The 24,315-nt window shown below is 43.5% G+C and overlaps 1 protein-coding gene across 1 annotated transcript in view; it reads right to left on the minus strand.

Annotated features, from left to right (window-relative positions):
- The window catches only part of LOC146578354 (uncharacterized), a 47,743-nt gene extending 25,620 nt beyond the window's left edge, over positions 1-22,123 (minus strand). The window contains exons 1-3 of the mRNA XM_085267806.1: positions 22,070-22,123; positions 21,463-21,900; positions 19,994-20,192 (exon numbers count right to left, since the gene is read on the minus strand). Of these exons, the coding sequence (XP_085123932.1) occupies positions 19,994-20,192; positions 21,463-21,900; positions 22,070-22,123 (691 nt within the window). The remainder of the gene's footprint in view (positions 1-19,993; positions 20,193-21,462; positions 21,901-22,069) is intronic.
- Between the last annotated feature and the right edge of the window lie 2,192 nt (positions 22,124-24,315).

A 24,315-nucleotide genomic window follows, 5' to 3' on the forward strand; every position in this document is an offset into this window, starting at 1 on the left:
AAGAGAGCAAATATACAGATGTACTAAGGGCAAATCTATAGATATACTGATATATACAGATAAGGTTAGAATAATGGTATAGTTATGAACAGATTATGGGGCAGGGATAGCTCTTTAGGTAGAGTGGTGGCCCCATGATCGGAAGGTCGGGGGTTCAACTCCACTGAACAGCTACCCTGAGGTACCCCTGAGCAAGGTACCGTCCCTACACGCTGCTCCCCGGGCGCTGCATTGGTGGCTGCCCACTGCTTCACTGGGTGAATGGGTTAAATGCAGAGGAACTATTTCCCTATGGGGACTAACACGCACACTTTACACTTTACAGAGAGACGAATTATACAGATGAACTACAGAGTAATGTACGGATGTGCAGCTGTATACAAATGTACAGATATACAGATATCTGTATAGCATAGAGATGTTCTATATTGCTATACAGATGGGCACATATACGGATGTTCTATGAACAAATATACACATGTGCTGCATATATACAGATGTACCATGTGTGTGTTAAACAGATCTACAAAGTCCTATGAATAAATCTGCAGTAGTTGAAGTGAAACGCTCTGAACAGTGTACGCACTATAACAGACACTATGCTATGTCGGTATCCTAAAACTATAGAAATAACCAATGTGAGCATGAATGTTGAGAATGAATGGCAGTCATGATCACAGGCATTGGGAGGGATAAGGGGGAAGAGGAGTGTAGAAGTGCTAATGATCGTGGAAGGAAAGGCGGGAGACACAGGGGATACAGTTGGGTGACAGCTGTGGGGAAGACGCTGTTCCTAAATTTGCTGGCTTTAGTCAGTGGGGTCCTGCAGCGTCTTCCAGAGGAAAGGAGCTGGAAGAGTTTATTGTCAGGATGGGAGAAGTTCCTTAGAATGATGCATGCTCAGCGTAGATGTCTCTTCTTGTGGACATCCTCAATAGCAGGAAGTGGAGTCCCTGTGATGTGTTGGGTGGTTTTCACCACCCACTGCAGTGTCTTTCAATCAGCAACAGAGAAATTCCCATACTTGTAACACAGTTGGTCAGGATGCTCTCTGCACACAGCGGTAGAAGTTACCAGAATGTCAGTATATAGGTGGCTCTTCTTCAGTGTCCTCAAGAAAAAGAGGCGCTGATGAGCCTTGACCAGGATAGGCTCTCAGATATGTGGATCCCCAAGAAGTTGAAGGTGGAGACCCATTCAACAGCTGTGCCCTTTACGTAGATGGAGACATGGGTGTCTCTCTTCTTTCTCCTGAAGTCCACAATGAGCTCTTTGGTTTTTCTGGTATTCAGGAGCAGGTCATTGTCAGCGCACCACATAGCTAATTGCTTTACCTTTTCCCTGTAGCCAGACTCATCATTGTCACTGATGAAACCAATCACTGTCATGTGATCTGCACAACTGATGAATGAGTTAGATCCATCCCTAGGTCTGCAGTCATGGGTGAAAAGGTGATAGAGGAATGAGCTCAGCACACAGCTCTGTGGAGTGCCAGTGTGATGGTGGTAGAGCAGTTATGGGCTGACCTAAGATGCACATAACTTAACACGACATTACAATTCATAAGTGTCCTGTTGTCAGTGATCCACAGTTGTAACTCATCCATTTTATTCACCAGGGGCTGCATGTTAGCAAGCAAAATGCTGGGTAGAGAAATGCGGCATGGTGTTAGCCTTAGCTTAGCTGTTAGCTGTCCGCATTTCCCCTGCCTTTGTTTATGATCCCTGTGCTGTCTTCGAGCACTTCCAGTCGACGGAGCAGCCTGCGAAGCATCTGGTGTTCTTCATATTTCAGGGATAAGCCAAAGGTTACTGATAAAACAGTTCAAGTTTTGTAGTCCTAATGTCACGGCTGGGCGGGGTGAGCCGTGTGGTGTAGGAGGAAAAGGACCCAAAATGCAGGCAAGCGACTGGTGATGAGAGAGCCTCTATCTATTGCCAGTAACTTAAACACTTTCTTTATTTCATCTGTTAAGGAGATCAGTCAGAGCTTTGACTCAGTCGTATGCTCTGATAATGTGAATGATGTTGTCAAAATTTGTTCACCATAACTTTCAGACACTGAAGTTGCTAAACTAATTACAGGTTTAAAACAATCAAAAGCACTTGATGTATATGGTATTAACACAAACTTCCTAAAGGAACATATGGATTTGCTTGTATGTCCAACAACTCATGTTTTGAATATGTCTTTCAAACACTCCATTGTTCCAACAGATTGGAAAATTGCTGCAGTTACACCAATTTTCAAAGCAGGTGTGAAGACTGACATGGCTAATTATTGCCCCATAAGCATACATCCCGGTCGTATCTAAAATAGCTGAGAAGTGGGTGGTTAAACTCCTCACTGCTCACCTAGAAAACACCCAACCCTCATTACATCCATTGCAGTTTGGCTTTCGGGCACATCACTCCACAGATACTGCCCTGTGTATGTTAGTGGAGAACTTGAAGAGCTTGCTGGACAAGAGTCCCTGTGTTGGAGCTGTATTTTTAGATCTGAGGAAGGCTTTCGACTCTGTAAACCATCAGATATTGTTGTCCAGATTGACTCGGTTTAATATGTCCAGTTAGGCTCTTCAGTGGTTTGCCTCATATCTCTCACACAGGAAACAGTGTGTGGTGTTGGATGTGGTTAAATCTCCATATTTAGACTGTGATACAGGGGTTCCTCAAGGATCTGTTCTTGGGCCCTTATTGTTCTCTCTTTTTATCAATAACTTACCTGAAGTCTGTCCAAATATATTTACTCAAATGTATGCAGATGATGCAGTTATATATACGCAAGCAAATAGTGTCCAGCAGGTGGCAAAAGATCTTACAGCTGCTTTAGCATTAATGCATAGCTGGCTGGAGGACTCATGCCTAATGTTGAACACCTCAAAAACTGTCTGTATGTATTTTTCAAAACGCCCCTTAAACTTGAAGCAGTCAAACATATTCCTGGATGGAGTAGAGCTTGAATTAGCTCCAGAATTTAAATATCTTGGGGTCATTCTAGACCCAACATTATCCTTCAAGAGTCAAATAAATAAAATGTCCCAGGTACTTAAATTTAATAATCGAAATTTTAATCATATACGTAATAATTTAAATATGAATGTTGCAAAAACTTATTTTTACTCAATGATCATCTCTCATATGGACTATTGTTTGACGTCCTGGTCACTTGCTTGTCCAACAACACTTAAAACTATTGAAAAAATTTATAAATGAAGTTTAAAACTACTTGACAAAAAACCGACTTCCCACCACCACTGTCATGTGTTAAAAAAAACATAAATTACTGAACTTCAATAACTTAGTGAAACTTAAAAGAGTGAGTTTAATATATAAAGTCTTACACTCCCTTGCTCCACCACCACTAAAGCAGTTCATTAGGCATAAAGAAATCTCAGACAGGACCACTCGAGCTTCAATCCGAGGAGACTTGTTTATACCCCACAGACGGAAAGCATTTGGGCAGAACGTCCTTTCTGTCCAGGGTGGCCATCTGTGGAACAGTCTTCCTCAATCCATAAGAGAATGCTCTACACTCAATTTGTTTAAGGCAAAGGTTAAAAACTGGTTATGGACAAATCAAGTGTGTGATCATGTATGAGTTGTATAGTTTTAATGTTTTATTTGGGAACACAATGGTGTGTATGTGTAAGTTTGGTGATGGACAACAGATGGAAATTAGCCCTTGGCTATAATCTGGTATGTTTACATTCATGTAATTTTTTCTTTACATTTATGTTCATTAACATCCACTGTCCTAAATAAATAAATAAATATAAATATTTACAAAGTGGCAGTGGCAGAAACAGGTAACGAAGCATGAGAAATTACTAATGGAAACCTAAACTGGGAAAAACTAAAGAGCAAACCTGAAATCATAACGGAGCAGAGAGACGCAGACTAAGGAACAGGATACCAATGAACGTAGACGAGCCAACAATGAACACAGACCGACATACACACACAAGGTAATCGGGTAATCACACACAGGAGGGAAGAACAGCTGAACCCAATACACATGAGGACTGGAGGAGACAAGCTGAACACAATGACAACAGACACAGACTTTCAGAACAAAACAGGAAATCTAGAACCCAAACCGGACACAAGGAGGGAGGACACAGAATAACTAGAACAGAGGAAAATAATCACAAAACACAAAACGCTGGGTCAATGACCCAGGACCATGACACCTAAATCCAAAAGCTCTTGTCAGGTGTAATATGTAAAAGTTCTGAATGAGCAGACACGAAATGAGCGGGAAAAACACAGCAAATCGGTACAATCTGAAGAGACGCTGGGCCTCACATGATGTACATGTGGCCATCTTGGTGTAAGGCTAACCAGAGGCAGGAAGTAAAAGTAACTAAAAAAAGTAACAAAGTATAAGTAATTTGTTATTGTACTTAAGTAGAATTCAGGTATTTTGCTTTTACTCCTTACTGTTTTAGATAGATTTCTGCCCTTTTTGTTATAGCCTTTGATCTATCACATTTCTTTGTTCAACATATTTGGGGGAAGTTTGTATTTCACATCACGGCGCGCCTTCAGACATCAAGCTTCTTTGAGTCTAAATGGAGGGAAAATAACATAAAAAAGTCTCCTGGTGAGTGACCTATACTTTTAATTATATTTTAGTTCTATTTCTTTTTCTCTTCTCTGTAGTTAAACTGCAACAACTATGTGTAGTGCAACCATGTACAACTAATATAGTACAAATAATAATACAAGTATTACAGCATTTTTGGAACATAACTTAAAAGGATTGAGTCATTTTTTTGTTTAGCAAAACTCAATATTTCTTTTTCACTTTTGTATTTTTTTTTTAATTACACAAAAATCAAAGATCTGGACATGAAAAAATTCAAGAAACATGTCAGAGAAAAGGTCAAAATTTTAAGGCAATCAATTGCTTCAGTACCCCACCAACCAATCTGTTCTGTTCAAAAATGTTTTGATTGAACAATCAGCTGAAAGGAGGAAAAATTGGGTCAAAATTCGTACTGGTAAGCTTATTTACAAGTACAAAATATTTATGACCACACTTTGAGCCCATAAGGTTGATCTGGCCAGCAACCCGACCTAAGGCTTCGCAGATGTCACGGCTGGATAGCCGGTGTGTTTAAGGTACGGACCCAAACAGCAGACACAGGACAACTGAACTGAAGTTAAACAAAAAGCGAGCCTTTATTGTGGCTGTTAAAATGAACATCAAAACTCAAACAAAAGTAATCAAGCGGAGAGCTTTTTTTTTTACAATGTTTATGTAATATTTCAAAAAAGAAAACCAATAAAAACAAAAACTAGAAGGTACTTGGGTGCAAAATAGTTGAAGTTGATCAAAAATAATAAGTTGAACTATCTCAAATGAAGGAAAATAGATGATCTTGAATATAATTACAACATTTTAATTAATTAAAACAATTTTATTCAGCAGCATTGTTTTTTAAATTAAGTTTACATCGTTAATTTATTTAATGCCAGTACCAATGTTTGTACCTTTATTGTCTGCAACACACCAGCCAGTTCTTTCCATTTACAGTCAAAGTCACTATATTCAAAATCCCTACTCTCACCATCATACTGCCTTTCCTTTACACACATTCACCTATCCTCCTCCTGTGCCAGCACCAAGCTCATCAACAGCACTGGTGTTGGCAAGTGTTAACTCGGGGTGCTAACAATCCAGTATGGAAATGTAATTATTCTATCTGGGCTTAGGACTGGCAAGAGGGATAAACTGGCTGTTGTTCATGACAGTAATTCACAGTAACTATTTGGTTCAATAGCTATCATAGAAATAGCTGTAAAAAAGTAAATAAATAAATAAAATACACCCAAATAAATAAATAAATAAATCCAATATTTATTTTTTTATATGTAACATAACTTAAAATGAATATAAGAATCATGGTATGGTGAGGCAAAGACTTTCTCTCTGTTCTTGTGGTTGATGTGTTAATGAATAGACGTTTTTTTTTTAACTCTACATGTAATCTGATTACCTAAATCACATCAGTGTTCTTTAGTGTGTTTAAAAGCTATATTTCAAATGTTGAAGATATTAATATTACTGACCTGAGAGCAGCAGGATGAACAGTGAACACCTTCCATCCATTCTTGGAATCTGTATAACAGATATAGTCATAATTATTATTGTACCAACATTTTTATCACACATTTTTAACATTAAGGTTTCTTATCTCCAGTCTATTAAGTTTTTTAGTTAAGCTCACAGTAAAGCAGCTCATCTGATCATCTGCTGACTGGGGCTGACGTTTAACAAGGTGTTTATTTGATGTGCGGTGCTCTGAACGGATAATTGGAGGTGAGCTTCCCTCCCTCCAAGACATCTACAGGAAGCGCTGCCTGAGGAAAGCGGGGAGGATCATCAAGGACTCCAGTCACCCCAGCCATAAACTGTTCAGACTGCTTCCATCAGGAAGGAGGTTCTGCAGCATCCGGTCCCGTACCAGCAGACTGAGAGACAGCTTTTTCCATCAGGCCATCAGACTGCTGAACACGTCATAGACACCTCAGCTTCACTACTGGAACTTCAACATTATGCACTCCATACTGTATATAAATGCCACTTGTTTTGCACATATTCAACTCTGTATATTTTATATATTTTATTATTATTATTATTATTATTATTATTATTTTATTTTTTTTTATTTTATTTTTTTACTATTTAATTTGTAAAAATGTGTATACACACACACACACACACACACACACGTAGGAAAATATTTAGTATACACATCCAGAAATGCATACACTATTATATATTGTACATATATTTATTAGTTTCAGGTTGGCCATTCTTGTATTTTGCTCGTTTGTGTTGTTGTGTTTGCACATCTCTGTTGCTTGTGGGGCTCGCACACAAGAATTTCACTCGCATGTGCTGTGCCAGTGTGCCTGCACATGTGATGTGACAATAAAAGTGATTTGATTTGATTTGATTTGATCTCTTAATATATTTTACTGTCAAATGAGGACATCAGGAGGGAGTGAACTTTCTGTGGAAAGTGAAGACGTGTGGAGTTATGAAAATGGTATGGTAATAAAAATGTTTTAAGAAATGCTAATTAATAATATTATTGTATTCGTGTAGATAAGCAAATGCTATAAACACTTTAATCTAAACTATTGCAGTATTATGTTTAGTGCATTTTCTGAACTTTGATCAAAGGCAAAACCAGTTTATTGATTATCACCTTACCTTTTCTAATTCTGGCCTATCTGTAATTTTTAAAAAGGTAACAAGTGGACTTGCAGATGTTCTATAAAGCCAACAGGTTTTTTATGTCATTAAATGTTTTCGCAGTGGCACCAAAGCAAACTTTAAGCTTTTATTTAACGTGTTTCTATGATATATTGACCAATAAAGCATTCTATAATGCTCATGTTTCAAAGAGTTTTATTGACAATAAAACAACTACATGTAGTTGTGTTGCTCTGAAAACTAAATATAGTGGTATTATTGCCCATGTGTTCATACCTGTGCTTCTCCAAAAGAAAACATATCTGGAAATGACGCACCTCTGGGCTAAAAAGAAACACAAGCAAGGTTATCAAAGGTGAACCTACTTCACCAACATGCAAATCATTAGGGAAATCAAGCTGTTAAAGCAGGTAAAATCCTAAAAGCAAATAAGGTAGACGTGTTTCTAGGAACAGACAACATGGTGTGAGTAGCAAGAAGTGGGGAAGGATTATGGAGTCTGTGCTTGTCATTTGTCTTTATGATTCATTGCACTGTACAGTTTATTAGGGGGAATTCATTGTTTTCATCTTTATGTCTTGTTTTCAGCAGCAGCCAATGACTATGATTGTGCCAGAACACATTTGAATCAACACCTTGAGCATTTCAGATTTCACACAGGTGGTTAGTTGTTACACTCTGTAAATGGAATGAAGGTGAGTGTAATTGACCCTCTTTGTGCTGCATCTCCAAATCACATCACTGATTTGAGCTGACATAGCAACAAGCTGCAGCAGAGGACCCGAGTTTGAAGGATAAACCGCCCGCAGGGGCGTGCTGGGTGTTGTTTATATATATATAAAAACAACACCCAGCACGCCCCTGTGGGCGGTTTATCCTTCAAGCTCGGGTCCTCTACCAGAGGCCTGGGAGCTTGAGAGTCCTGCGCAGTATCTTAGCTGTTCCCAGGACTGCGCTCTTCTGGACAGAGATCTCCGATGTTATTCCCGGGATCTGCTGGAGCAACCCGTTCTCACTCCCAAAGCGTAACATTTTACGCTAGGTGACAAATCGTCACCATATTACGTTTTCGGCTACCCACCACGGTCCTAAATGACGACCTCGGAAAAAGAGGAAATATGAGAACCGTCTGGACTGAACCTACACATGTTCGCTCTTATTCTTCAAATCGCTTAGAAACACGCTATTTAACATCATTAAAGTCCTGGTTAAGGTCAGGAATAAGGTTATGGTCAGGGCTAGGGATAAGGTTAGGTTTAGGGCTGGAATACAGGGCTGGAACGTCTACTCCCGCGGGAGCGCCATTGCACTGGATTCCAGCCATAACCCGCCGCGTACCATAAGAACGCCGAAGGTCTCCTTTCGCGTTCCTCAGGAACGCCGCGGGACGTGACAAAACGTCGACATGTTACGCCTCGGGAGTGAGAACGCTCTGGCTGGAGCCACTCGCCTAGCTTGGGAGTCACCGCACCTAGTGCTCCGATTACCACGGGGACCACCGTTACCTTCACCCTCCACATCCTCTCGAGCTCTTCTCTGAGCCCTTGGTATTTCTCCAGCTTCTCGTGTTCCTTCTTCCTGATATTGCTGTCATTCGGAACCGCTACATCGATCACTACGGCCGTCTTCTTCTGTTTGTCTACCACCACTATGTCCGGTTGGTTAGCCACCACCATTTTGTCCGTCTGTATCTGGAAGTCCCACAGGATCTTAGCTCGGTCATTCTCCACCACCCTTGGGGGCATCTCCCATTTTGACCTCAGGACTTCCAGGTTATACTCGGCACAGATGTTCCTGTACACTATGCCGGCCACTTGGTTATGGCGTTCCATGTATGCCTTGCCTGCTAGCATCTTGCACCCTGCTGTTATGTGCTGGATTGTCTCTGGGGCATCTTTACACAGCCTGCACCTGGGGTCTTGCCTGGTGTGATAGACCCCAGCCTCTAAGGATCTTGTGCTCAGAGCTTGTTCTTGTGCTGCCATGATTAGTGCGTCTGTGCTGTCTTTCAGTCCAGCTTTGTCCAGCCACTGGTAGGATTTCTGGATATCAGCCACCTCCTCTATCTGCTAGTGGTACATACCGTGCAGGGGCCTGTCCTTCCATGATGGTTCCTAGTCTCCCTCCTCTTTCTTGGGTTTCTGCTGCCTGAGGTATTCACTGAGCACTCGGTCAGTTGGGGCCATCTTCCCAATGTACAGGGAGTGCAGAATTATTAGGCAAATGAGTATTTTGTCCACATCATCCTCTTCATGCATGTTGTCTTACTCCAAGCTGTGTAGGCTCGAAAGCCTACTACCAATTAAGCATATTAGGTGATGTGCATCTCTGTAATGAGAAGGGGTGTGGTCTAATGACATCAACACCCTATATCAGGTGTGCATAATTATTAGGCAACTTCCTTTCCTTTGGCAAAATGGGTCAAAAGAAGGACTTGACAGGCTCAGAAAAGTCAAAAATAGTGAGATATCTTGCAGAGGGATGCAGCAGTCTCAAAATTGCAAAGCTTCTGAAGCGTGATCATCGAACAATCAAGCGTTTCATTCAAAATAGTCAACAGGGTCGCAAGAAGCGTGTGGAAAAACCAAGGCGCAAAATAACTGCCCATGAACTGAGAAAAGTCAAGCGTGCAGCTGCCAAGATGCCCCTTGCCACCAGTTTGGCCATATTTCAGAGCTGCAACATCACTGGAGTGCCCAAAAGCACAAGGTGTGCAATACTCAGAGACATGGCCAAGGGAAGAAAGGCTGAAAGACGACCACCACTGAACAAGACACACAAGCTGAAACGTCAAGACTGGGCCAAGAAATATCTCAAGACTGATTTTTCTAAGGTTTTATGGACTGATGAAATGAAAGTGAGTCTTGATGGGCCAGATGGATGGGCCCGTGGCTGGATTGGTAAAGGGCAGAGAGCTCCAGTCTGACTCAGACGCCAGCAAGGTGGAGGTGGAGTACTGGTTTGGGCTGGTATCATCAAAGATGAGCTTGTGGGGCCTTTTCGGGTTGAGGATGGAGTCAAGTAGGACTCCCAGTCCTACTTCCAGTTTCTGGAAGACACCTTCTTCAAGCAGTGGTACAGGAAGAAGTCTGCATCCTTCAAGGAAAACATGATTTTCATGCAGGACAATGCTCCATCACACGCGTCCAAGTACTCCACAGCGTGGCTGGCAAGAAAGGGTATAAAAGAAGAAAAACTAATGACATGGCCTCCTTGTTCACCTGATCTGAACCCCATTGAGAACCTGTGGTCCATCATCAAATGTGAGATTTACAAGGAGGGAAAACAGTACACCTCTCTGAACAGTGTCTGGGAGGCTGTGGTTGCTGTTGCACGCAATGTTGATGGTGAACAGATCAAAACACTGACAGAATCCATGGATGGCAGGCTTTTGAGTGTCCTTGCAAAGAAAGGTGGCTATATTGGTCGCTGATTTGTTTTTGTTTTGTTTTTGAATGTCAGAAATGTATATTTGTGAATGTGGAGATGTTATATTGGTGTCACTGGTAAAAATAAATAATTGAAATGGGTATATATATATATTTTTTGTTGAGTTGCCTAATAATTATGCACAGTAATAGTCACCTGCACACACAGATATCCCCCTAAAATAGCTAAAACTAAAAACAAACTAAGAACTACTTCCACAAACATTCAGCTTTGATATTAATGAGTTTTTTGGGTTCATTGAAAACATGGTTGTTGTTCAATAATAAAATTATTCCTCAAAAATACAACTTGCCTAAGAATTCTGCACTCCCTGTATTAGGGGTGCAACGATACACAAAATTCACATTTCGGATCGGTTCGACACTTTGGTGTCACGGTTAGATATTTTTAATAAATTTGTCATTTATTGAAATTATAAATATATATTTTAACTCAAAAGTACAGTTTTTAGATTTAATGTTGCTAAAACAACAAAGTAATAAAATAAATAAATCTATCTGATCGAGGAATCACTCATCTTTGGAAAAGAGGGTGAATGAATGAGGGTGGGGGAGGTTCAATTTGCCATGTTGCAATGAGAGCTTAACTTCATTCTCGCTAGCTTGCCCTGTGCTCAGTGAATCTCCGTTCGACTACTCCGCCTAGGCTGCACTGTCGAGCACAGATCCACTGAGCGCTCAACACAGACAGCACTGTATCGAACGGTTCAATATCGATACGAATATCGTTGCACCCCTAAAATATATATACAGTGGGGCAAAAAATATTTAGTCAGCCACCGATTGTGCAAGTTCCCCCACTTAAAATGATGACAGAGGTCAGTAATTTGCACCAGAGGTACACTTCAACTGTGAGAGACAGAATGTGAAAAAAAAATCCATGAATTCACATGGTAGGATTTGTAAAGAATTTATTCGTAAATCAGGGTGGAAAATAAGTATTTGGTCACCTCAAACATGGAAAATCTCTGGCTCTCACAGACCTGTGACGTCTTCTGTAAGACGCTTTTCTGTCCCCCACTCGTTACCTGTATGAATGGCACCTGTCCACAGCCTCAAACAGTCAGACTCCAAACTCCGCCATGGCCAAGACCAAAGAGCTTTCGAAGGACACCAGGAAAAGTATTGTAGACCTGCACCAGACTGGGAAGAGTGAATCTACAATAGGCAAGCAGCTTGGTGTGAAAAAATCAACTGTGGGAGCAATCATCAGAAAATGGAAGACATACAAGACCACTGATAATCTCCCACGATCTGGGGCTCCACGCAAGATCTCATCCCGTGGGGTCAAAATGATCATGAGAACGGTTAGCAAAGATCCCAGAACCACACGGGGGGATCTGGTGAATGACCTGCAGAGAGCTGGGACCAAAGTAACAAAGGTCACCATCAGTAACACACTACAACAGCAGGGAATCAAATCCCGCAGTGCCAGACATGTTCAAAGTAGAACTTTTTGGTATAAACTCAACTCGTCGTGTTTGGAGGACGAAGAATACTGATTTGCATCACAAGAACACCATACCTACTGTGAAGCATGGGGGTGGAAACATCATGCTATGGGGCTGTTTTTCTGCCAAGGGGACAGGACGACTGATCCGTGTTAAGGACAGAATGAATGGGGCCATGTATCGTGAGATTTTGAGCCAAAACCTCCTTCCATCATTGAGAACTTTGAAGATGAAACGAGGCTGGGTCTTCCAACATGACAATGATCCAAAACACACTGCCCGGGCAACAAAGGAGTGGCTCCGTAAGAAGCATTTGAAAGTCCTGGAGTGGCCTAGCCAGTCTCCAGACCTCAACCCCATAGACAATCTGTGGCGGGAGTTGAAAGTCCGTGTTGCTCGGCGACAGCCCCAAAACATCACTGCTCTCGAGAAGATCTGCATGGAGGAATGGGCCAAAATACCAGCTACTGTGTGTGCAAACCTGGTAAAGACCTATATTAAACGTTTGACCTCTGTTATTGCCAACAAAGGTTATGTTACAAAGTATTGAGTTGTATTTTTGTTATTGACCAAATACTTATTTGCCACCCTGATTTACGAATAAATTCTTTACAAATCCTACCATGTGAATTCATGGATTTTTTTTTCACATTCTGTCTCTCACAGTTGAAGTGTACCTCTGGTGCAAATTACTGACCTCTGTCATCATTTTAGGTGGGGGAACTTGCACAATCGGTGGCTGACTAAATACTTTTTTTCCCCAAGTTGAACAGCCACAAGGGGCAGTACCCTCCATGGAGAAGGAGGCTAGAGGGCAAGATCAAAGTAGCATGGAGGGAGGTTAGCCAACTAACGGAGTTGCAGAAAGGTGCGACAAATAAGGTGCATAAGAAATACAGCAAGCTGTCCATACCTGAGGCCTTGGAAACTGCCAAGCAAAGACTCACAGCCTTGGCCAGCCGCTTGAGGAGGTACACCAGAGAGATAGAAGGCAGGAGAATAAACCAGCTGTTCTTCACAGAACCAGCAAAGGTGTACTCTCAGTGGCAAGGGAACAATAATAAGAGAACAGCACCACCAAGGCTGGAGACGGAGCAATACTGGAAGAATAGGGGAGAAGGACGCAACCCATAACGGCAATGCTCAGTGGCTAGTGGATCTGAGGGCAGACCACAGCGACCTCCCTGAACAGGGTCCAGTAACCATCACAGTGGCAGATGTCCAAGAAAGGGTCTCCAGTATGAAGAGTTGGACAGCACCAGGGCCCGACATGGTTCACGCCTACTGGCTAAAGAAGCTGACTGCACTCCACGAGCGTCTGGCAGCACAAATGAACCAGCTGCTAGTTAACGAGAGACACCCGGAATGGCAAACCGAAGGTCGGACGGTCCCGATCCCAAGAAGGGACCGGTCCCCTCCAACTACCGACCAATAACCTGCCTCAGTACCACATGGAAGCTCCTGTCAGGCATCATATCGGCTAAGATGAACAGGCACGTGGGTCAATACATGAGCGGGACACAGAAAGGAATTGGCAAAAATACCAGAGGCGCAAAACACCAGCTACTGGTAGACAGAACAGTCAGCCGAGACTGCAAGACCAGACTGACCAACCTGTGCACTGCCTGGATTGATTACAAGAAGGCCTATGACTCAATGCCCCACAGCTGGATACTGGAATGCCTAGAATTGTACAAGATCAATGGGACCCTAAGAGCCTTCATCAGGAACTCAATGGGGATGTGGCGTACAACACTAGAGGCCAACTCCAAGCCCATAGCACAAGTCACCATCAAGTGCGGGATCTACCAAGGAGATGCTCTGTCCCCACTGCTGTTCTGCATAGGCCTGAACCCCCTCAGTGAGATCATTAACAAGACTGGCTACGGATACCTGAGCAGTTGTCAGCCACCTCCAGTACATGGATGACATCAAGCTGTATGCCAAGAGTGAACGAGACATCGATTCACTGATCGACACTACCAGGCTATACAGCAATGACATTGGAATGTCGTTCGGACTGGAGAAGTGTAGTCGGGTGGTAACAAAGAGAGGGAAGGTAGTCAGAACTGAGGGGATTGAACTACCAGAAGGCAACATTGCAGACATAGAGGACAGTTACAAGTACCTGAGGATCCCGCAGGCAAATGGGAACCATGAAGAGGCCGCTAGAAAGGCTGCAACCACCAAGTACCTGCAGAGGGTCAGGCAAGTCCTGAGGAGTCAGCTGAATGGTAAGAACAAGATCCGGGCCATCAACACGTACGGCTGGCCAAAGGAGGAGATAGAAGCCACTGACATAAAGACAAGAAAGCTCCTTACCATGCATGGAGGGTTTCACCCCAAGTCCAGCACATATACATACATATATATATATATATATACATACACATATATATATATATATATATATACATACACATATATATATATATATATATATATATATATATATATATATATATATATATATATATATATATATATATATATATATGTATATATGGCAATACTTGGGTTGCTACCTTCTTATATATGTTCCCTTCTTGTAATGAAACATGCTGGTCGGTATTCTCTTCATCCACATGGTTACTTCTTGCTTTCTGTTTAATTTGCCTGAACTGAATTTGGTAAAAGACCTTTTGTTCATTTAGCACCCTTTGCTTGGAACAACCTGCATGAATGGAAAATGACTGAATTCATTTTATTAAGTGCTTTTAAATCTAAACTATGAATCCTTGAGCCAAGTCCATAACATGCAACCGTTTCAATTAGATTGATTGTCATTTTAACTGCTTTTTAATGTTTATTTGAATTTTACTGAGTTTTATTGAATTGTATTTTTATTTTATTTATTTATTTCATTTATTTTTTGCATGTGTGTTGTTGCAGCCTGTGTTTAATTGAGTAAGGTGTAAGGAGGTAGGAAGGAGGTGGCTCTCTATGAAAGCATGGCGAGGGCGTTAAGACCAAGGTTATTATCGTTAACGAAAACTAGAAGTGAAAAAACATTTTCGTTAACGGAAATAAAAATAAAAACAAAAAAAGGAAAACTAACTAAAACTGTAATGAGTGTTCACAAAACTAACTAAAATTAACTGAATTTATAGCAAAAATGTGTTTAGTTTTCATTGATGTGTGCGTGTCATACAATAGTCAAGGGTGAAAATGAAGTTTAGTTTCCAGAGTTTTTTGTTGCTGTCTAATTATGCCAGCAGGTGGCAGTACGTTAGTCGAGTTGTCATGTCAGGAAAAGTCAGGAGAAAGTGCCATGGCCAATTTGGGATTACTTTGAATATGACTGTGTTTTGGATAAAGCAAGTGTCTTGTAGTGGAAAGAGACAAATTATGAGAGACATTTCTAAAGGGAAAAAAATCCCACAAACCTTAAAGTGCACTTTAAAAGCTCACACAAGAAGGCTAACCTAGCTTACCTTGAGAAGGTAAGGGAGCACACTTGTTAGAGGAAAAATGATTCTATGTTTCTTTACCTTCTTTTAAATGTACAAAGATGCCCTTTGTCTGTGTTTAGATTAGTTTAGAAGTGTCTTTTTAGACTTTCCCAGCAAGGACATATTGTTTCAGATTGTTTTATCTATCCCAGCTCTCTGCTGACGAGACTAGCACCATATATGGAGTTGTTTATTTTATCTGTTTATTATTTTCTTATCCTGTTCTCACTGTCTCTGTGATTTGTGCCTATAAAAATGCCAAGCCACTGTCCATGGGTGTGGGTTGTTTTCAGCAGCTCACCCGTGTACACGTTAAGCATAAAAAAGTAACTTTGTCTCATTGTGTCTTTATTCCTCCTGGGTTTATTTTGCAGGGTTTTCTCCCAACAACACTCAACCCTCATCCCCAGAAAACAGAAGCTAACCCCAGGCAAGGCAGCGTGATGCATCCCGAGACAACAGGACTGGGATATCGACATAACTGTGTGAGTCAATTGCCTTCAAAAAGTTTATCAATTCACTTGAACCAAAATTACGAACACCCGGTGCTGCGAGAGTTAATAGTCTCATTGGGGCCAAGATATACATTTTATAGTTGCCTGGTATCAATGGTTGTTCATCTGCCTTTATTTATTTATTTAAAGAACCCATAGGTGGGTGTTACGTCCCCTGGCTAGTCTAGGGGGTTGAAGGGATGAACATAAATGTGGATAGAGAAGGAGGAGCCAAGATGGTAATTTTAGAAGGTTTATTTAATACTGGTGATGGGATTTGGGTTCAGACCGAGGTATAACGTCAGGGAGAGCCAAGGCCAACATAACAAACAAAACATCCCTGACGTAGAAATAAAAGAAACTTACCTAGCTCCAAAGAAACAAAAATATACAACCTATAACCATAACCTACCTAACAACACATAAACAGGAGAAAACAGGGTGTCAAAACAAAAGGCAGCTCTCCCCTACAAGCAGTCTGAACATGAAGAAAACAACAATGCTCATACAAGATACAAAGGCCTACACAAGTATGGCAACCAAAATGGCCAGAGGGCCCAGAAACACAGCTCCGCAGGCCTTAAATAGTGCTCTGCTGATTACCAATTAGCCGGACTCTGCGCAGCATCCAATCAGGACAGAGGAGGTGGAGCCTGGACAAAACAAAGGGTTAATAGGGAGGAGAGACATCCTCCTGGGGATGTAACAGTGGGAATGTGAGTTGTCTGTCTCTGCGTGTTAGCCCTGCGACAGACAGGCGACCTGTCCAGGGTGCAGGGTATGGTAGCTGGAATAGCAAAATATCCAAGGATAAGCAGAAGAGAATGACTGATATGATGAAACTGGGATTTTGTTACACTTAATTATTGCAAACACAGCAATTATTGCAAAAGCAGAAAGCTTTTGACGTGGTTCAGCACACACTTCTGGAGCTGAAATTGGTTCTCAATGCAGAAAAGACAAAGCTAATGCTGTTTTCAAACATGAAGAGATTTCCTCAAACTGTCCCTTTGGTGTCCACTCTTGAGGGAAACCTCATAGAAGTGGTGCATACGTATAAATATCTTGGCTTTTTAATTGATGAGTCTCTGACCTTTAAATCTCACATAGACAATCTTGTGAAAAAACTCTTTCGAAACAAATTTTGCTTTTTTTTTGAGACAAAAAAGCCTCTTGTAAATGCCACATTTTTATCTGTTTTAGATTATGGTGATCTGCTGTACATGAATGCTTCCGCCCAGTGTCTTCATAAGATCAGTATATCATGCCTCTTTATGGTTTATTACAAACTGCAGGGCCTTGACCCATTGTTGTGATCTGTACGCTCGAGTGGGATGGCCTTCGTTGTCCTCCAGGAGGTTTGTTCACTGGTGCATCTTTATTTATAAGGCCCTGCTTGGACAAATGCCCACCTACATTTGCGATCTGCTCACACGGAGAAGTACTGCTTCTTACAGCCTGCGTTCAAGCGATCTTTTTTTGCTCAATGTTCCATTTGTCAGAACTGAACTGGGAAAGAGGGCTTTTACTTATGCTGCCCCTTTCATATGGAACATGATGCAAAAAGACTGGAAGATAGCAGATCTTATTTCATTAAATACTTTTAAGTCCAGATTGAGAGAGTCAGAGAAAAATGTTTTTAAAATGTAATTGTTACTTATAATATGTATATAACTTTGTAATTTCAACATGTTGTCACCTCTTGGCCAGGACTCCCTTGAAAAAGAGGTTTTTAATCTCAATGGGACTTTTCCTGGTTAAATAAAGGTTAATAATAAAAAACACAACTAAAACTATAACTGAAACTAATCAAAACTAAACTGAAACAAAGGATTTTCAAAAAAATAAAAACTAAACTAGCAAACAATTGGTAAATACTAATTAAGACTGATATAAAATTGAAAATCTGAAGTCAAAACTAAATAAAAATAAAAACTAATGAAAATTGCAAAACTATTAAAATGAGCTTCAACAGGTGTCATTAGAGTGAAGATGAGGATGTTAAACAGTCCCTGTGTTAGAGGAAGTCTCCTGGAGGTGGTCCTTACTGAGGTCACATGACTTATTTTCGATGATGGGACTGGTTGGACTTGTTTCTTTGGAGAACACACAAAGACTTGTTTCATCTCCGACATCTTCTTAAAGTCACGGATCACTAACATCTCGTATGATTTCAGTTCCCCGCCTACCCTGTAGGTGGCCTCATTATGTTCCCACTGTTTCCAGTCACCTGATCCCTCCTCCATCAGCACACCTGTTCCCTGCTCCTCCTCCTGCATGTACAGGAAATCTAAACACTCTGTGGTAGTGATGGCCAAATGTAGCTTTCTGAAGCATTGAAACTTGTGTTAAAAACGGTTCATTACCCGAGACTTTTTAATACAGTCCTCTCTGGTGACATCTGGTGACCAACACATGAATAACAGCTTGAATCTTCAAATAAAAGTGTACTGCTTCATTATGCCTGCCCACTCTACAGAGTAGAGTTCACAATTCTGTCTGATACTGTCACGGTCCGCTGTGACGGACCGAGTGGAGAGTGCGTGGAGGACTCAGGTGCAGACATGAGTGATAAGGAAGTGAACTTAAACAAAAGCGAGCCTTTTATTGTGGCTGATGAATACAAAAGAAGCAAACCAGAATAAGGGCAGCACAAGAGCAATAACTAAACAGAAACCTAAACTGGGAATAAACTAAGGTAAGGCTATGACTTGGAATACAATAGACCGGGCATGGAAACACGGAGGGTGGGAACACAGACGACGCGACACAGACTGTACGAAACACAGAGACTAAATACACATGAGGGATGATCAGGGGAAGTGGATGCACACGGGGAACACAGGTGACACTGATAATCATAACAAGACACGGCAGGAGTGAACGTAACACTGATGGGAGATGGGCAAAGTAAAGCAGGAAGTACACAGAGGTTCAAACAGGAGGAGAGAGAGCACGGGGAGAACGCAGACATAACGGGCTGGGGAAAACATAGAATAAAGCACAAAGAGAGACGAGGGCTCATAAATACACAGAGGGGCACACAGGGGGTAAGAGTCACGAAGGGAAAACACATAAGGAACAACGTAACAGATCAACCCAGGAAGCATGGCCTAAATAAAGAACAAAATACAAAAATACATGAAAACTAAGAATACTGGGCCCACATGGCCCAGGACCATGACACCACCCCCCCCTAAAGGGCTGGCTCCCGACAGCCCAAACCCGAGAAACAAAACACAAGCGAAACAGAAAACACCCCACCCAGGGCGGGAGGCGGGGGACCAGGACGGAGGGAACAAAACGAACCAAAAACAAGGAGCACGAGAACAAAACTGAGTCCACAAATACACAAAAGAGTCCAGAACAGGAAGGCGAATGTCCAAAGAGGCCCGAAGGCCAACCCGAGAGGCGACAACACAAAAGTCCAGTCCAACCGTTCCGGAGGCCGGCCACGGGAAAGGTGGCCACGGTGACAGAACAGATCCGGAGGCCGACCGCGCGGAAGGCAGCGGCGGCGGCGGCGGCGAAGCAGTTCGGGGGGCCGGCAGTGCGCAAGGCGGCGGCGAAGCAGTTCAGGGGGCCGGCAGTGCGCAAGGCGGCGGCGAAGCAGTTCAGGGGGCCGGCAGTGCGCAAGGCGGCGGCGAAGCAGTTCAGGGGGCCGGCAGTGCGCAAGGCAGCGGCGGCTCTCCAGTGTCAGGCGTACTGGCCGAGGCCCGGTGGGCACGGGACCAGTCGAGGCGGGACCAGACGAAGTACAGGCTGAGGCGGGACCAGACGAAGCACAGGCTGAGGCGGGACCAGACGAAGCACAGGCTGAGGCGGGACCAGACGAAGACTCTGAGGCAGACGAAGACTCTGAGGCAGACGAAGACTCTGAGGCTGCGGCAGACGAAGACTCTGAGGCTGCGGCTGACGAAGACTCTGAGGCTGCGGCTGGCGACGACTCTGAGGCTGGAGCTGTGGCTGGCGACGACTCTGGGGCTGGAGCTGCGGCTGGCGACGACTCTGGGGCTGGAGCTGCGGCTGGCGACGACTCTGGGGCTGGAGCTGCGGCTGGCGACGACTCTGGGGCTGGGCCAGGCGACGACTCTGGGGCTGGGCCAGGCGACGACTCTGAGGCTGCAGCAGGCGAAGCACAGGCTGGAGCTGCAGCAGGCGAAGCAGAGGCGGAGGCTGGACCAGGCGTGGCCGAAGCAGGAGCTGGTGCTGAGGCTGGACCAGGCGTAGCAGAAGCAGAAGGTGGCTGGATGGGCGGCTCGGGCCCTCCAGCTGACGTGGCATGGTGCTGGACGGGCTCCTCGGGCCCCCCAGCTGACGTGGCATGGTGCTGGACGGGCTCCTCGGGCCCTCCAGCTGACGTGGCATGGTGCTGGACGGGCCCCTCGGACCCTCCAGCGGAGACAGGCGGCTGAACGGGCCCCTCGGACCCTCCAGCGGAGACAGGCGGCTGAACGGGCCCCTCGGACCCTCCAGCTGACGTGGCGTGGGACTGGACGGGCTCCTCGGGCCCCCCAGCTGACGTGGCATGAGGCTGAACGGGCCCCTCGGACCCTCCAGCGGAGACGGGAGGCTGAACGGGCCCCTCGGACCCTCCAGCGGAGACGGGAGGCTGAACGGGCCCCTCGGACCCTCCAGCTGACGTGGCATCTGAGGAGGCCCTGGGGAGAGTCTTAAGCTCAGAAGCGACTGGTGAGGCAGCACATAGAACACTGTTAGCATGACAAGCTTTGAAAACATAATTTCTCAGGTCATGAACACTTTCGGTAACTAGAGTAGTAGATGCCAACTCCCTGTCGGTATTGTCAACACAATAGTTCATGGTAGGATTGCACATAAGTCCGTAGCTGGATTCAGAGTCACATAAAGAGACAGGCATGCTTATGGCTGGCCTAACAGTCTGCGACTGAGAAGCAGTAGCATCAGAGCTCACGTTCCTGTGCATTTGGTCTTGAGCACTGTCTGCAATCCCACCATAAGGGAATACGGAACTAGACTCCACTACGATCTGCACGCGGGGGTAACACTCCGTCTCGGCTGTACGAGTTTGCTGCAGTAGATAACAGTCTGAGGCGGAGAGAAAGCTCACGCCATTCCTAGCAAGCTCAGAAGCAGACTGTACAGCCGACGTGTGAACCCCTTTCGCTGTCTCATGAACCTGGGCTTCATGTGGTACGACTATGAGAGCAACGCTAGAAAAAGTCCTGGATTCTACAGAGACAAGAACATGGTCTGTGGTTTCGTTGTGTGCTCCTTCAAAACAGTTACACACAGTTCTTTCAGCTCTGGAGCCCAATTCCGTTATAGTCTCCGGTCCCGGCAAATCAACACTCATCTCACTCTGCTTCATAGAAGGGACGTGAGGCGCAAAAACGCAGTCACTCACCGGAGTTAGTGCGGTGCAACGGCGGCGCCGGCGCCGCCCCCTTCTGGTAGCTGGCGCGATGGGCGCTGATGCCACCACTGCAGAGGGTGGCGTAGCGGCAACATCCTCCTCTGCCCATATCCTCGCTAACGGCGAGGCAGGGGAAGCGAAGTCTGAGCGGGTTGGAGACGGCGAGCGGCTGGTAGGCAGTGCAGCAGGTGAGAGTTCCTCCTCTGGGATGAGCCAGGGTTTCCACCGGAGCTCGTCCTCCCGATAAGCCCGTAACACCTGCTGACGCTCATCGTCCCCGAAGTCTATGGCCTCCACCGCCTCCGTGTGCCGGTTAGTGCAGCATGACGGTGGCGGAAACGAGGAAGCCGATCCACGGTGAGGCGATGGCTGAGTGGAAGTGGGCCTCAGCGTTCCCCCTGTCGCAGCCTCTGGCTCATGAGGCAGCGGCTGCGACAGGAACCTTTAATGTAACCCGACACAACCAGATCCATATTTGGATATTTACATCATTTCATTCACACAACAACATCTTCAATAACAGAGTCTGAATGAAGGTCAGGTGTTGATGCTGCTTGCTGATTGAATGGTTGGTTTCAGCTCTCCTCTCAGTCTTTACTGCACAGGTGAAGGTAGAAAGTTTGACTGTCTCTGACTGGAAACAGAGAAACATGCTGAACATTTAAGCTTTGCAGTAGAAATGTTCATATTACAAATAAAGCAAACAGTTTGTCAGCAATGTGCTCACACTGGCAGCTAAAACGAGATTTCGTATCTTCACTGTGAATCACTGTGAATATTTGCAGTTTAAAGATTTATGTTCCAAATAAAGTGAATAGTGTGGTTGTGTCAGAGCTGTGATCAGTGTGTTCAGCTACAACAGAGATTGATGTTTTCACACATCAGGGCCCTATTTCAGGAAGCCGGTTTAGAAAACTCAGAGTGAAAAACGATACGCAGGGTTGAGTAACCCCGAACTGTCCAACTCGGAATATTCGGTTTCAGAAAGGCTGATAACAATTAGTTCAATCAACGCGGAGTTGCTTTAACCCCAAGTTAAGTGCGCGCACGAGGATACATAAAGCCCTGATTAGTGGAGCACAGATTAAGCGAGTCACCATGGAGACGGAGGGAAAGAAGGCGCGGTCAATGTATCTTACAGCGCTTGAGGCCGAAATTCTGATGGCAGCATATGCCGATAACATGCAAATTTTGCAGAAAAAAGTAACACAGCCTCAGATGCCAAAGAAAGGGAGCATGCATGGCAAAACATAGCCGACAGAGTCAATGCGTGAGTGTTAATTTAAACATTGATCTAGGGATTTCCACCCATTTAACACATTATTTTATTATATTTTATTTTATTTTTTATTTTATACATTTTATTTTGTGATGTGATGTGAGCGCAGGTGCAACCCAACAGGCCCCAAACGTGCCTGGCAGCAAGTAAAAATGAAATATAAAAATATAGTCCAAACAGGTAAGGTGTAATTGTATTATGAGCCATAGTGCTTGGTCTGTTTGTCCCATGTAAATCAATTGCAGTTAGAGGCTACATTAATTTTCTTTCTGTAAGCACTTATTGAAATTATCTGAGCACATTACAAGTACATATTTGCTTACTCTGTATGCTCAAATGTGGCCCGTTATAGCCAACAGAAAAAAAGCGGAGGCCCGAAAAACAGGTGGGGGTCCTCCACCACCACCACTCACAGAGGCTGAGCAGTTGGCCCTCAGCCAAAACAGTGGGCGCCCTGTGGCCGAAGGCATCTCTGCGGGGACATCCTCTGAGTCAATAACCCCACAAGACACAAGTGCCTACATAAGAGGTAAATTCAAAATAATACATGATGTGCATACATCCTTTCTTCACAGTCACCTTTGCAGTGCTACTCATTCATTTGATAAACTCTTTACCATAATGAATTATTTTGTAGTGAAGTTATTTTCCTACTCTTTTGCCTTCCCTCAGTCTTGGTTGTCTTTGAGAGCATAATGACAATGAAGTGTAAGGTGATTGGTATGTTTGTTAATTGCCATTTGGTCCCTTGTAAGTTATAAGTGACCTGTATAAACCTCATATTCTATCAGTTGATGGTGATGGTGTACTGCATCTGGTGCAGCCTCCTGTTGAGCCAGACCAACATGCAGTTGTGAGTAATACTCCACAGATTATATGAGGTTACAGTAGAACAGCAATGTTGTTTATTTCTTTACTACAGGAAAATAATGAAGAAACATTGACAGCTGTTACAGAGGAGGAAGCAACAGAGACACTTTATGAGGTTTACATCTTACAACGGAAAATATAACAATTGAATAAAATGTGGTACTATAATAAAACCATGGACTTTCTATGTCTCTAACAGAGTGATGATGGAAATGAAGAGGAAGAGGGTCCAGCCACTTCTCCAACAAACCTTTCCTCAGTAAGATGTTCAGCACTGATTTACAACCAACCTAAGTAGGCATGTACTATGAATGCCAGTGCTATTTTCTGTGTTTCAATAACTCCCTGTAAAGCAGCTGTACAAGACCTATTTGATCAAGAAAATAAAAAAAAATGCGACTTGGATTTGGAACACTTCAAGCAGCAGATCCAAAAGACCAAGATTGAGATTTTACTGCTGGAACATCAGTTAAGGGTGGGTGAAGTGGTCAGAGATGGACGAATTATTTCAGTGTTTGAACAACATAATAATATACTTATTAATACTTTGTGTACAGGAAACACAGGCGACCAACAAAGCCAGTTGAACAAAAAATCTGTTTATTCTTCTTTCAACATGTTGAGGTGATGGGTCAAAGGAAATGATTGTGACATATGGTGTCTCTGACTGCGCTTCCATCTTGTATGTCCATGGG

This window comes from Mchenga conophoros, linkage group LG3, assembly GCF_057382185.1.
Source record: "Mchenga conophoros isolate Kocher_MC1m ecotype Shallow Benthic linkage group LG3, M_conophoros_male_GT1.1, whole genome shotgun sequence".
Classification (NCBI taxonomy): domain Eukaryota; kingdom Metazoa; phylum Chordata; class Actinopteri; order Cichliformes; family Cichlidae; genus Mchenga; species Mchenga conophoros.